This window comes from Zosterops lateralis, assembly GCF_965231275.1.
Source record: "Zosterops lateralis genome assembly, chromosome: 12".
In the NCBI taxonomy this organism is placed as follows: Eukaryota; Metazoa; Chordata; class Aves; order Passeriformes; family Zosteropidae; genus Zosterops; species Zosterops lateralis.
Genome location: NC_139772.1, coordinates 11,417,049 through 11,429,668, shown reverse-complemented (window position 1 = coordinate 11,429,668; position 12,620 = coordinate 11,417,049). Strand labels below are relative to the sequence as shown.

At 38.3% G+C, this 12,620-nt stretch overlaps 1 protein-coding gene across 2 annotated transcripts; it reads left to right on the top strand.

Annotated features, from left to right (window-relative positions):
* Positions 1-1,370: 1,370 nt before the first annotated feature.
* LOC310914023 (dipeptidase 2-like) lies at positions 1,371-12,362 on the top strand. 2 transcript variants are annotated; one of them, XM_083869914.1, is made up of 11 exons: positions 1,371-1,530; positions 3,162-3,441; positions 4,266-4,392; positions 4,871-5,000; positions 5,304-5,445; positions 5,892-5,961; positions 6,464-6,640; positions 7,148-7,235; positions 7,804-7,879; positions 8,737-8,872; positions 10,134-12,362. In XM_083869914.1, the coding sequence occupies exons 2-11, from the start codon at positions 3,308-3,310 to the stop codon at positions 10,317-10,319; spliced, it is 1,266 nt and encodes a 421-aa protein (XP_083726040.1). In that variant the 5' UTR covers positions 1,371-1,530; positions 3,162-3,307; the 3' UTR covers positions 10,320-12,362. The 2 variants fall into 2 exon arrangements, with proteins under 2 accessions (XP_083726040.1, XP_083726041.1); XM_083869915.1 differs by lacking the exons at positions 1,371-1,530; positions 3,162-3,441 and having other exon boundaries at positions 4,104-4,392; positions 4,897-5,000.
* The last annotated feature ends 258 nt before the right edge of the window (positions 12,363-12,620 follow it).

Sequence of the window (12,620 nt, the reverse complement as noted above, 5' to 3'; positions counted from 1 at the left end):
TGGTAAAAGCTCAAGAAGGTGCTTAGTGGCTCAGCAAAAACTGTTGTTGAACAAGGAGTTGGTGAGTTTAGTTTTTCTGCAAGCATGTGCGAACAGTTTTAGGTAGAAATCAGATCAGAGATTTAACTTGATTTTACAAGGAGAGAAAATTCAGAAAATGGGAAAAATCAATTGCAAGGTATGTGATATTAAATTACTCTGGAGATAGAGATGAGAATCTTAAAAGTTTAAAATTAACAATGAAATATGGGCTAGAACCAGACTATAAATGGAAAAGGAATCTGAACCTGATAATTGCTGCTTTACTTTCAATATGAATGATAGTTTCCTGTCATAGGCATAATAATGGGTCTGGCCTGGATTAAACTTCAGATTAGAAAGAGAAAATATTTGTCTTTTTTCTTGTTATTTCATTTGTATTGTTTAGGGTTCTCTGGTCCAGAGAAGTAAATAGTAAATGTTTATGAGTGAAGTTTTCCAAATCAGCAATATGCAGCAGAATCCCCAGAGATGTGGGAGTTTCTGTTTAAGTTTTCCAGTTAGTGGGAACTAGAGGATTAATGATGAGTGTGTGTTCCACTTAAGGCACGACTTGCACAACAGGTCTGTGAGTGATTTGATCATGAGACTTGGTCATTTCTCCACAATGGAAACATAAACAAAAGCATGATGCCCTTTTGGTTTCCAGTAAAAAATATGAAGTGAAATAAAAACCTTGATAAGCAAACCTTACTTCCTGTGAAACTCTAGCATCAAGGTTTTGCATATATTTCTTTGTTTCCAAACTTTCATGTCTGAAAGGGAGTGAAAAGCCACAGTAGGTTCAGAGACATAATTATTTTTGGAAAGGTTACCAGTAGCTTGTGGCTATTTTGAGCTCTACAAAAATAATGCAATGGAACTGTAAGTCCTGAATAAAATACAGTAACAAGAGGTAGATATTTACTGGCTTAAGTGTAGTCAGTGTGAATAAGCAAGCACTGGAACAGGGGCCTGGAAAGGAAAGGTTGTATGATCTTTTTCATTGAAGATAGCAAAACTTCCACTGAGTGAGGTCCTGAGCAATCTGATCTAATTTTAGAGTTACCTTACCTGGGACCAGGTGGCTGGACTAGAGGGTATCCCACCAAAACCCCCTTCCAACCTAAATTATTCTGTGCTGAGAGACACCTATTTCTGAACAATACAAACAGTGATTTAAACACATCATCTGCTAGTGAACAGAGGCACTGTGGAGTGCACAGCCAGGCTGCCACGAGAGGGGGGAAATGCTGGGTTTTTATCGAGGCACAGCAGGAGCCTTGTGGGGCTCCCACGTGGGTGTAGCTGAGCTGAAAGCGCCGCTCTCACATCTCACAAAGTGGCAATTTCCAAATGCCTGTTGTGTGTGCAGCCTGTGACACGAGCTAAAGAAACAGAGGAGGTTTCCTGGTTGCTGCTGTGATGCCAAACAAGTCCAGTGCCAAGCTTTAGCTGCTGTATCCAACAAGCGGAATGAGGATTTCGACCCGGCTGTGTAATCTGAAGAAGGTAACTGCTCCAAGGAGCCTCTAGATAAACAAAAGAAAAGCTATAAATCTTATTTCAGCTTCCACCTCTCAGCTCTGCTCAGTCAGCATGGGAAAAAGCTGTGTGAGTTTGGTATTTAAAATGTTGTTTTAATAGGGATGCTAATATGCTATGTCCTTAATACTGTGTAGTGCTTACAATACTCCTTTAGTTTTCAAGTACTGATCTCTGAATGATGATTTAGTTATGAGTCTTTTTTTATACCTAAACAGTTTCAAAGGCAAATAAGTCTTACAGGCAAAGCATAAAGAATATTTTGTTTGAAACTGAGAAGATACTTTAATATAGCAAATCTATAGAAAATTCTTGTAGCTACAAAGAACTGCATTTTTGTAATCACACAGAGAAAAGAGATTTGGTAATGTATGGATAAAAATAATTTATTTTAGCAGTCAAACCACTGGAATAACACATAGTTTCTGCTGAAAAATCTTCCTGAGAATTGCTGTTGAATTCAGGAAAAAACCAAATATTTGGACCAAAATCTACAGTGTGTATGAGTTTTTATAGCCTCAGAAGAGTTTTATTGTGTGAACAAGGTTTGCTACTTTCTCCTTAAGCATTTTGAACTGACACTTTATACAAACTTTTATATGCATATGAGGCCAAAGCAGATAGTAAACTATAAAATCTTAGTTTTTCCTTTTGAGTCCTTTTGTCAGGATCTGGCAGAGTTCTAGAGATTCAGGCTCCAGATCTGTCCTGTATTTTGGCTTGAGGAATTTGCCACCAAAACATGCCTACAGAAACTAATTTGCCTTTGTGGTATAAACTTGTCAGAATTCTTCTGCTTGGGCAGTTTTTTGACTTTTTAACATTTTGCATGCTGAGCTGCCACAAACAAATTTAACATTTTCTAGACTAGAGATGCAAAGATTTGTTTTTCTCTGTGGTAACAAAGTCTGCATTTGTGGTAAAAGGGTAAGTCTGTATTTGTGCTTTGACATTTGAAGGAAATTTCTATGGTTGCCACAGAGCAGAAAAGAAACAACTTCTGATTCCTCTCTAATCTTTATGGTTTGGTAGAAGTGCTGTGCCACTAAAGTTTTTGGGTCTCACAATGCATGTCTATTTCTGATGCGTATTTATGGAAGAAAACCTTCTATTCTAAGACTGTATTGCTATTGGAGGAAGGATTTTGAGGATTGTTGTGTTTCTAGCAGTCACTGTTCCTTTCATCTCATCTGATCTTCTGTGTGTTTTGAGAAGACAGTTTACTCAGAAGCAATTCACTTCTCAGCCTCCTCAGAAAAAAGTTTCAGTGCTCATTTCAGTGTGAGGTTTCCCACAGAAAGAGAACAAGCAAGTTAATATAATGAAAAATGTATCTTCTGCTCTTTTGGAAGCTGTTTTTGGGAGGTGTGAGTGCAGGGTGTAGCAGGCTCATCCTGCCAGCTCTGACTCTGAGCAGTTGGTTCTCTTCAGCACTGAGCTGGTGGCAGCAGCAGAGTTTAAAAAGAGGTCATATGTAAAAGAGCACAATAGCCAGGGACCTTAAAATCTTAGGGAGAATGTAGCACTTTCAGAGTTTCCAATGCTACCTTCCCTTCTGTTTACTATTATTTGTTTGTTTGTTTTCTTTCCTCCTCCAGAATTCACACCAGCCTTATCAGAAGGAGGGACATTCAACTCTGCACTGTTAAGCCTACAGCCTCTGCAGACTGGAAATCTTGCTGTTTCATTGTTATCAGCGAACAATTGTGGTATCTCTGTGCTCTAGCACTTTTTCCACTGGAAAATGGAAATGATGAGAAATACGGCAAAATTGTTGTGGCTGCTGATGATCTTTTCTGATATTGTGCCATTCAGCTGTGAGAAGTCCATGAGAGAAAGAGCTATTGAGCTGATGCAAGATGCACGCTTGATCGATGGGTATATAAAATATGTTCAACTAAAGCCTCTTTGTGAGTCCTGGCAAGTGAGGAGGAAATGCTGAAGTGTGTAGATTAGCAGAGGCATGGGCTGTTAGGAGCACATAGCACTGAGCTGCTCTTGCTTGACATATTGGGAAGGAATTTTGGTTCAGAGAGTACTGAATGTAGGATTGTGTTATTTTAAACACCGTTGTGATTTTCTGGCCAGGTTTAACCCCAGGTGGCAACTGAGCCCCACACAGTCCTTGCTCACCTGTCCCTCTGGTGGGCTGAGGGAGAGCATCAGAAAAGTGAGAAAACTTGTGAGTTGAGACAAAGGCAGCTTAATAAGGAAAACAAAGATAGCTGAATAAGGAAAGCAAAAGTCATGCATAAACAAAGCAAAATAAGGAATTAATTCACTAATTCTCATGACTAAATTGTTCAGCCATCCACAGGAAGCAGGGCTCCATCACACATGACGCTCTCCTGGAAAGACAAACATCATGTTTCTGAATGTTCCCTGCCCTCCTTCTTCTCCCCAACTTTATATGCTGAGCATGACTCATATGGTCTGGAATATCCCTTTGGCCAGCTGGGGTCAGCTGTCTCAGCTGTGTCCACTCCCAACTTCTTGTACACCCCCAACCTGCTCACTGGTGGGGTGGGGTGGGGTGGGAGCCAGAAAAGGCAGAAAAGCAGAATGACTTTTAGGCATCGATTGCTGCAAGGATTATTGGCAATCAATGGACTAAGGGACTACAAACAGTGGAAGAAATTACACTTGAGTTAGAAAGGAAACAATTTATTTCTACCACAAGCCCTATTTGTTTTCCATTCCAGCCACAATGACTTTGTACTGCAGCTGAGAATACTTTACCAAAATAGACTCAGTAGAGTCAATTTAAGAGAACTCAACAGGACCCACACAAACCTTGTGAAACTCCAGGCTGGTTATGTGGGAGCTCAGGTATGTACTGCTGTGGTGGTGAGGCTCAGACTGTATTTCTACATTTGTTTCATTCCCAGCCACAAAAGTATTTCTAACCCTGATTTTGGTTCTTTATGTCGAAAAAGAAAAAATAATAGAACTGAATAGCCACAGACACTCTTCCATGACAGTTGTGTTTCAAAAGTTTGGGGTTTATAATTCAGGTACTTTTAGTCAAAACAGCAGCATTTGTTTTGTAATATACAAATTAAAGGAAGTTTATATTTGCTTTCCTGCATGTACTGTGGAGTAGCTGAGTGTATCAGGAGGCTAATCATGTCTGGAGTGGGTGCTCTTGCCTTTCATCATAACTCTTTCTTTGGGGAAAAAGCTATAGTGGCAACTCCTTTGTAAACTGTAGGAAGTTATTTTGGTCTGTGCTCCTGAACTATGAGCAAACAGAAGTTTCCAAGCCAAAACACAAGTTATCTGGTTTACCTGTCAATGTCTCTTTCAGTTTTGGTCAGTGTATGTTCTTTGCAGCGCTCAGAACAAGGACGCTGTGCGCCTGACCTTAGAGCAAATCGATGTTGTCAAGAGGATGTGTAACAGCTATGAAGAGCTGGAACTTGTGATGACTTCCCAAGGTGATGCTCCTTCTTGTAAAAGAATTTTTTAAAATGTGATTGCAGGAGGTATATACAGAGAGATGCAACCAGACAAGTTACCCTGCTTTAAAGAGTAACTTCAACATTTCCTCTGAACCACAGCCACTGACTGTCCACAGCAGTCATGAGAAAATTTGCCCTGTAAACATGTACTCTGTAAACTCCAATTCTATGCAAATGTCTTTATTATTGCTTGTAATTTACACAAACAAATTGCGGGTAGTGCCGGCTTCTTATCTGCCATGGAATTACCTTGGAATAATCTCCCTTTGTGTTTTCCAGGTATCTCTGACAGTAGAAGGATTGCATGTTTGATTGGAATTGAAGGTGGCCACTCCATTGACAGCAGTTTGGCAACGCTGAGGATGTACTATGACCTGGGTGTTCGTTACATGACTTTAACACACTCCTGCAACACTCCTTGGTAATAATTATTGTGCATCTTTTTGTGTGACTCTCTAATGCAAAGAAGTGGCATCTGTATGATGGGAGAGCTATAGATTCAGACACAAACTTCTCCTGTGAAAGACTTTGAACCACATCAAGGTTATAGGTTTTCGGGGTAAATCATTTGCCATGTGCACAGTGGGAGACTACATCCGTTATGTAGCACTTTTATGATCATAATCTGAACAGTTGACAATTTGCTTGTCCTAAATTCCTTCACAAACATCAACGTTAGTGAACCTGAAAGCAGTTGTGAACATAAAAAGCACTGCCTGAACAAGATACCTCTTATGTAGCTCATTATCCCCACACTTGGCTATGTAACACTGTAATAATTTTTCTTGTGTGTAACGTAAAAGTTTTCAGCTGCTGATATTGTATTCTCCAGAATAATGTTTCTTCTCTCCCACTCCCTTTTTTAAGGTCTGAATCATCATCTAAAGGAATACACAACTTTTATCCTAGTGTGATTGGTCTGACTGCATTTGGCCAAGTAAGGACCTCTTTCAGATGCTAATCTGGGCAATCTGCCATGCAACTAATAACTTCTGGCCTTATCTTCTCAAAAACAAATTGTCATTAAAAATTAATTACTGTAAATTCTTGATAGTTAGGAGGCGATCAGGATTTAGTCAAACCAAATTCCCTGTGACACTTATTAACATAAAAGAGATGTTAGATTTAATTACAACTGTTTTAATACAGATTAGATGTAGGAATTCATATACGTAAGCAGCAGGATGTGAATAATACTTCCAGTGACTTTTTTTAGATTGACTAAGTTTTCTAAGTTTTGAGCATGTGGTGGTATGCTGGCTAATTATAAGTGAATAAATCACTAATGGATTAATAGGTACATAGAAACCAATACAGGCACAACATGTTTATGACCAGCTAACAGCTGCAGAATTAATCTATCTGTTTACATATACCAGCTAAATGGCTTCCTTTCAGGAAACTTAATACTGACACTGTTGTCTGTACATCTGTTTTAGGAAGTGGTAAAGGAGATGAATCGTCTGGGTATGCTGATAGATTTATCTCACACTTCATACTCCACAGCAAAAGCTGCACTCAATATCTCAAAAGCACCAGTAATTTTCAGCCACTCATCAGCATTTTCTGTTTGTAATCACTCAAGAAATGTTCCTGATGATATCCTCCAGCAACTGGTGAGTGATACCGTTCTTGGGTTTGTTTTTGGCGGAAGGAATTTATTGGTTTTGCTTCTTGGGGGTTTTGTTTTTGTTTTAATGGCAATGTTTGCATGAGCTGCAGTGAACGTGCATTCAAATCATGATGTTTACTTTCCATCTCCTAATCCCCAAATTCGTTTTAGAAGCAGATCCTTGAGCAGCAGCTTACAATTTCTTCTGAGACAGTTTCTTTCTGTTGTGTTTAGCCCTTGACTACAAAAATTAAGTGTTTGCAAATACTTTGAAATTCTGGTTGAGTTTGTTTGATGTAGTTGCTGCACTTCAGCTGATTCAGTCTACATGAATGTAAAATAAACCCAGGGGAAGGACAAGGAGGCAAAGCCTTGTGTTGCCATCTGAACTTTGACTTAGTGTTGCTGTTCTCACTGATGGATGAGTGTAGAAGATTCTACATAAGATGGCCATGAAGTTTGCAGGGCACAAGTGTTCACTCATCACCTGTTGTCTCTTCATATCTTTCAGCAAAAGAACAAGGGAATTATCATGGTGACTTTCAATGCAGATGTACTGGCCTGTGGCAGAAAAGTTGTTAATATTTCTACCCTTGCAGGTTTGATGTTAATATCCTGTCGTTTTTGTGGGTTCTACGAATTTCTATGAATATCCTGGTGCATGCATCATTTTCAAGGTCATGTAAATTACCCTGCTTGTTTATTCCATCCACGCCTTAGATGAGCTGTAGGTACTTTTTGAGCCAATATTCCTTAAACAATAACAAAATATACAAGATGTGTGTGTAGCTGGAAGATGCGATGCTCACAAACAGAGCCAACAACCATTAATCCCAAAGTAGTTGTTACTTTCTGGAAAACACCTAAGCCTATATAATTAAGAATGGGAAACATAAGTATATAATGGATAATGAAAATTCTATTGGTATAATTGGGCTACTCATTAGGAATGAATGTGCTGTGATAATCATGTCTCTTTCCTCATTTGCATTTCATCAGTGTAGTTGTTATTTTGAAGGTTGCTGCCTGATGGGGTCTCTTTTGGCTTTTTTAAAAAGGATTTGATCAAGAACCCACGATTAAGGAGAGCTGTTACCCAGTGCCAATATGTGTGAATTTTGTTTTTGCCAGATGCTTAGATGTTGTTTTCTTGACATTTTCTTTCAGATCATTTTGACCATATAAAGGAAATTGCAGGTTCAGAATCAATCGGAATTGGTGGTGACTATGATGGAGTGGAACGGTTGGTAAAATACATACATTGACATCTGCCCCTTAAATTACGTGGGTTTTGATTTATTTAAGGGAAAAAAAGCAGGCAGACTAAAAAAACTGGTATCAGATTATCTTGTAATGGACGCTAAATCAAGTTCTATGAAAGATGGGCACAATGATTCCTTCTTAGAACTGCATAAAGCAGTGCTACAAATGTAAAAATGGATCCTCGTGGAACAGAAAAATAACAAAAATTTTAATTATCTCAATGTCAAAGTCTCATGGAAATACAACTTAAAACTGCTGTTTAATGCAGGTTTTGCAGCTTTTTATTTCTAAATTCTTTTTATCCTGACAAGAATTAGCACAAGGCATAGATCAATTCTGCTTTTTGTCATTTCTTCAGTGAGGGCTCTGAATAGGTTTCTTTCCCCTACCTAAACAATTGGCTTAATTCAAACCAATATTATTATTCTAAATTTCCTTTTGTTCTCAGTTACATGAGTGGATTGCCTGACTTCATGATGAAGTTTATTCTTTCCTTTTATTCTAAAGGCCTGATGGAAAGTGTGAATTAACATATACATGAATTTCTGGGTTTTTTTCCCCTCTTTTGTTCTAATATCCTTCCATCCTGTTGTTTTGCCTCTATAGAAGTGCAGCTTCATTCCAATTGTATTCTGTTTATTGGGTCCTATGTGAAGAAAAACCCATTTGTTGTGTCCCAGTCCTGTTTCTGTTTGTCAGCCAAACACTCAGAGGAAGAATTGGGTCCAAAGTGAGCTCATATCAAAAGTCAATATGTGCAAAAGACTATTTAGAAACCTTTCTCTCCAATTTGTCAGTGATGTGTGTTGAATGCTCTTGTGTGACTCTTGCCAACAGCTTTCCCGAGGGATTGCAAGATGTCTCAAAATACCCTTCTTTGATAGAGGAACTTCTCAGAAGAGGATGGAATGAAACTGAACTGAAAGGAGTCTTAAGGGAGAACTTTCTCCGTGTCTTCAGGGAAGTAGAAAATGTAAGATTAAAATCCAAACTGAATCTTGATTCTCACTAAGAGGGAAAGAGGAACTGTTGGTGTTCTGTTGTTTATTTTTTGGGTGTGTTTTTTCTTTGGTTTATTTTTTTTTTTTTGGTTTGTTTTATGTGTTTTGTTTTGGAGGGCTTTTTTTGTTCAATGAGAGAGATAGGAGGGAATGTAAGCACCTAATTCAGTAAATCCAAACGCTGGGAAAGAAACCAAGATGGCAAGAGAGCATCAGCAGCATAAAGGAAAATGAGAGAGAGCAGACAAAGGTCTTTGTAAGTTTTTCTCTCTGCAGTAATCTGATAAGCACACATCAGTGACTTCTAAATGGAATCACTTCATGGTTTGGAGAAACTGCGGATGTCCCAGCATCGCAGTCTGGCTGTGCTCGCTGGGGCAGGAAGGAATGTTGACTCCTGCAAATCAATTTAATTCTTGTCATGGGATTGGGCTGCTGTTCAAAAGGCTTCTGCCATGACCAGATCACTAACAAGCCATAAACATAACAGCTAGATCACAATGAGAGTTAAGTATAAATGGTAGAAATTAATCCAGAAGGATGAGGGAGGAGAGGAGGGAAGGAGACTGGATGAGACTGAGGCATTCCCAACGGTAACTTCTACAAATGCCTCTGCTGAAACTTCCAGACTGCTTGCCTCCTACTGCTTTTATTTACAGGGATAAGCAAGAAGATATTACACACAAAGCCTTATAGACAACAGATGTTTCACAGTGACCTTTCTTCCTTGTCTTTTTTGGGCATGTTGGATGAACAGAAATTAGGGAAATTTGTACTATTCCAGTTAACCTGCCAAAATACCTACATAATGCTGACTTCATTGTGTGGCAGACTGACATTACAAAGAGGGTCAAATCCATCACACCTAACCAATCTGTGGGATTTAGTAATGTTTTTTCCCTTCTAAATTAGAGGTGTTGAAGCTCTGTCTTGACAGTGTGAGCTCACTTCAGGGAAGAAAGCTCACGAGTTTATTTGCTCCATATGTGGAGATAGCCAAGACAAAGAGCAGCCAGACCTGTGACTCTTGCCTGTATCTGTGCTGACTTCTGGGAAGTGTTTCACAGGAATGCAAACAGCAGAATAATGATGTTGATTTCCTCACATACAGATGTGGTTTTGCAATACGGTTCGAGTTGGTAACTTGAAATAGCATTGAATTTGCTAGCTGCATAAAGCTTGTTGCTGCTGCGCCAGTCTGGCTTTCGGGGACAACCTTTTGAATTTTTGTAGGTGCGGAACACTTTTGCAGAAATGGATGTAGGTGAAAGTGAAATTCTGCAAGAAGTACAAAATTCCTGTCGCCTGGACCTACGTAAGCCTCAGCCTCAGCCTTCCAGGTCCTTTGGATCTACTGCTGTGGCACCACCTTTTAGTATGACACTCGTACCATGTTTAATGCTGTATTATGTATCATGAGATCTATGGAGTCTAGAGAGAGATTTATGGAGTACTCTGCAATGCAACTACTTATCTTTCTGTGATTTGTTAATGGAAAACTATAATAAATTTTAATAACAATTTCTATAGATTCATCTGCATACTTGAAAAATCATGTAAATTATAAATGATGCAGCAAAAGCATGTAGAATTTGAAGTGATAAATTCTGTATCATCCCAGCTGGACCAGGAACAACCTAGTTAATGGAAAATATTCACATTTAAAGAATAAATTCTGTAACACTCGATGCATGGTTTTGGTACCCATATTGTGGAATAAATACTGGAGTCCAGAACCAGCAGTTCCACACAGGAACTAGAGATTATGATTAAGATATCAGTGCCAAGAAGTTTTCAAATATTACTTCTTGTTAAATCATATAACTTCCATCAATAGTTGATGGCTGACTCAGAGAAGACCATCCCCTGCCATATGGAGAAGAGTGCTTTTTTTGGTTTGCTTGGGGTTTTGTTTCTTAAGATGCCAAGATAAGTGACAAGCCTTTTCCAGTTCAAAATTCATGCCTACAATGAGCTTTAGACACTCATCCTGCAGTACCAAACTCTTATTTTTGAACCCTGACCAGGACAGTGGGTAACTGGACACTTACTGATGGGTGGAGGTAGGTCTCTTACATTCAGGTGCAGGCAACATTGTAGATACTCTTCTATAATTTGATAGAAAGAAATTTGTATAATTTCTATACTTTTATATTTGTATAACTTCTATACTTTTCTATATTTTTCTATGATGCTGCCTGTTTGCAGCATTTTCTTGATGATGGGAGCAAGAACAAGTCAGGAATTCTGGTTAGTAAGAGGGTTGTGGAAACTTTATTGACATTTAAACAATTATCCTTATCAGTAACATGTTTTATTATTTCATTTCTATTCTAGCTGGCTAAAATCAGACCATGGCCAGTGGATTCATAGACATGAGATTAGGCAGAGATCTTTTTATTATAAATCTGCTCTTTTGGCCTTTGGAAAAAAGTTTTGAAATACACAAGGTATGTGAGGTTAGAAGCTCCTGTTGCAGAGAAGAGCATATTTTGAGATAGGCCTGTTCTCCATAGGCTCAGAACTGACATTTTAGCAAAATACACTGAGATTCACTATGAAATTATAAGATGGCAGCACCACATCTTTGTATGGTCAGTTTCTGGTGCTTGTTGGTAAATGCTTTCCCATGATACTTGCTCTTAATTGTGATTTTATGACACCAATTTTTATTTACTGATATGACATCTACAGAATTTAGCCTTAGTGTAGAATAAAAGCCCTGTAATTGATCTAAGGAAAGCATTTGTAAAGACACAAAGTATTTAATAACTGAAAGAGAAAGCTGAGCATCATCAGGATGAAAAACCAGCACATTAGTTTTTCTCTAGAGGAATTTGAGACTGTTCCTACCATCCATTTCTACACTCTGTGTACAAGTGGGGTTTCTGGAAAGAACCTGTTCTTTTAAAGCTTCAAAATTAAGCTTTGTTAATTCTTTTCATAAGATGGTCTCCTTGATAAATATATTCTAATTATACTCCTGTATGTTACCAAATTCTTTACAAACCACGTATACAACAATCTAGTTGTACACAAGTCAACTTTTAGAGAATAGTTTCTCAATAAATACTGATCCTGGATATGCATGTAAAAAAAGGAATTACTGATTCAGAAGTCTGGCCTCCCTGATATTTCTTGACTGCCATCAGAAAATGTTTTGCTGGTAAAATGATGAATTCAATAGGGCAAATGTTTAATTCCCATCAGTACTTTTTCTAATAGGCTCATAAGCCATTGGAAAACTGCCATCCATGGTCTCTTTTCTCGGAACTAATACTCTGATATTTCTTTCCTTACACAAAATGTAAGAAGCTTCTTTATTCCTTCCAGCTGTTTTCTTTGTACTGTGTTGTCACTTTACTGCCTGCTAATCTTCACATTTTTTACCTTCCCATACTACAGCACAGACTAAAAATATATGTTCCTTTTCTTAAAGATACATAAAATTTTATATGTAAATTTTATATGACTTGTCTTATCTATAATGTATTGCACATATTTGTTGACTGCTTGTTCAATGAGTAACTTGTAACCTTGTGGCAAAACACAGACATGAAATTCCAATAAAATATTGTTTAAAGTTGTGTAAGGATAGTGGTGTAATCCCACAAAACAGTATAGATGTTCAGAGGCCCATGAGACCCTGAAAGAACCATGCACCCCTGTGGCAGAAAGAAGGCCAGAGTATCATGAGGACTCTAGGTTGATAACAGAGGG

Excerpts from the sequence above, each read along its gene's own strand:
- LOC310914023 (XM_083869914.1), top strand. The coding sequence starts at position 3,308 with ATGGAAATGATGAGAAATACGGCAAAATTGTTGTGGCTGCTGATGATC. Across the intron at positions 5,001-5,303 it reads ACTTGTGATGACTTCCCAAG|GTATCTCTGACAGTAGAAGG; the intron begins GTGATGCTCCTT and ends TGTGTTTTCCAG. Across the intron at positions 6,641-7,147 it reads ATGATATCCTCCAGCAACTG|CAAAAGAACAAGGGAATTAT; the intron begins GTGAGTGATACC and ends CATATCTTTCAG.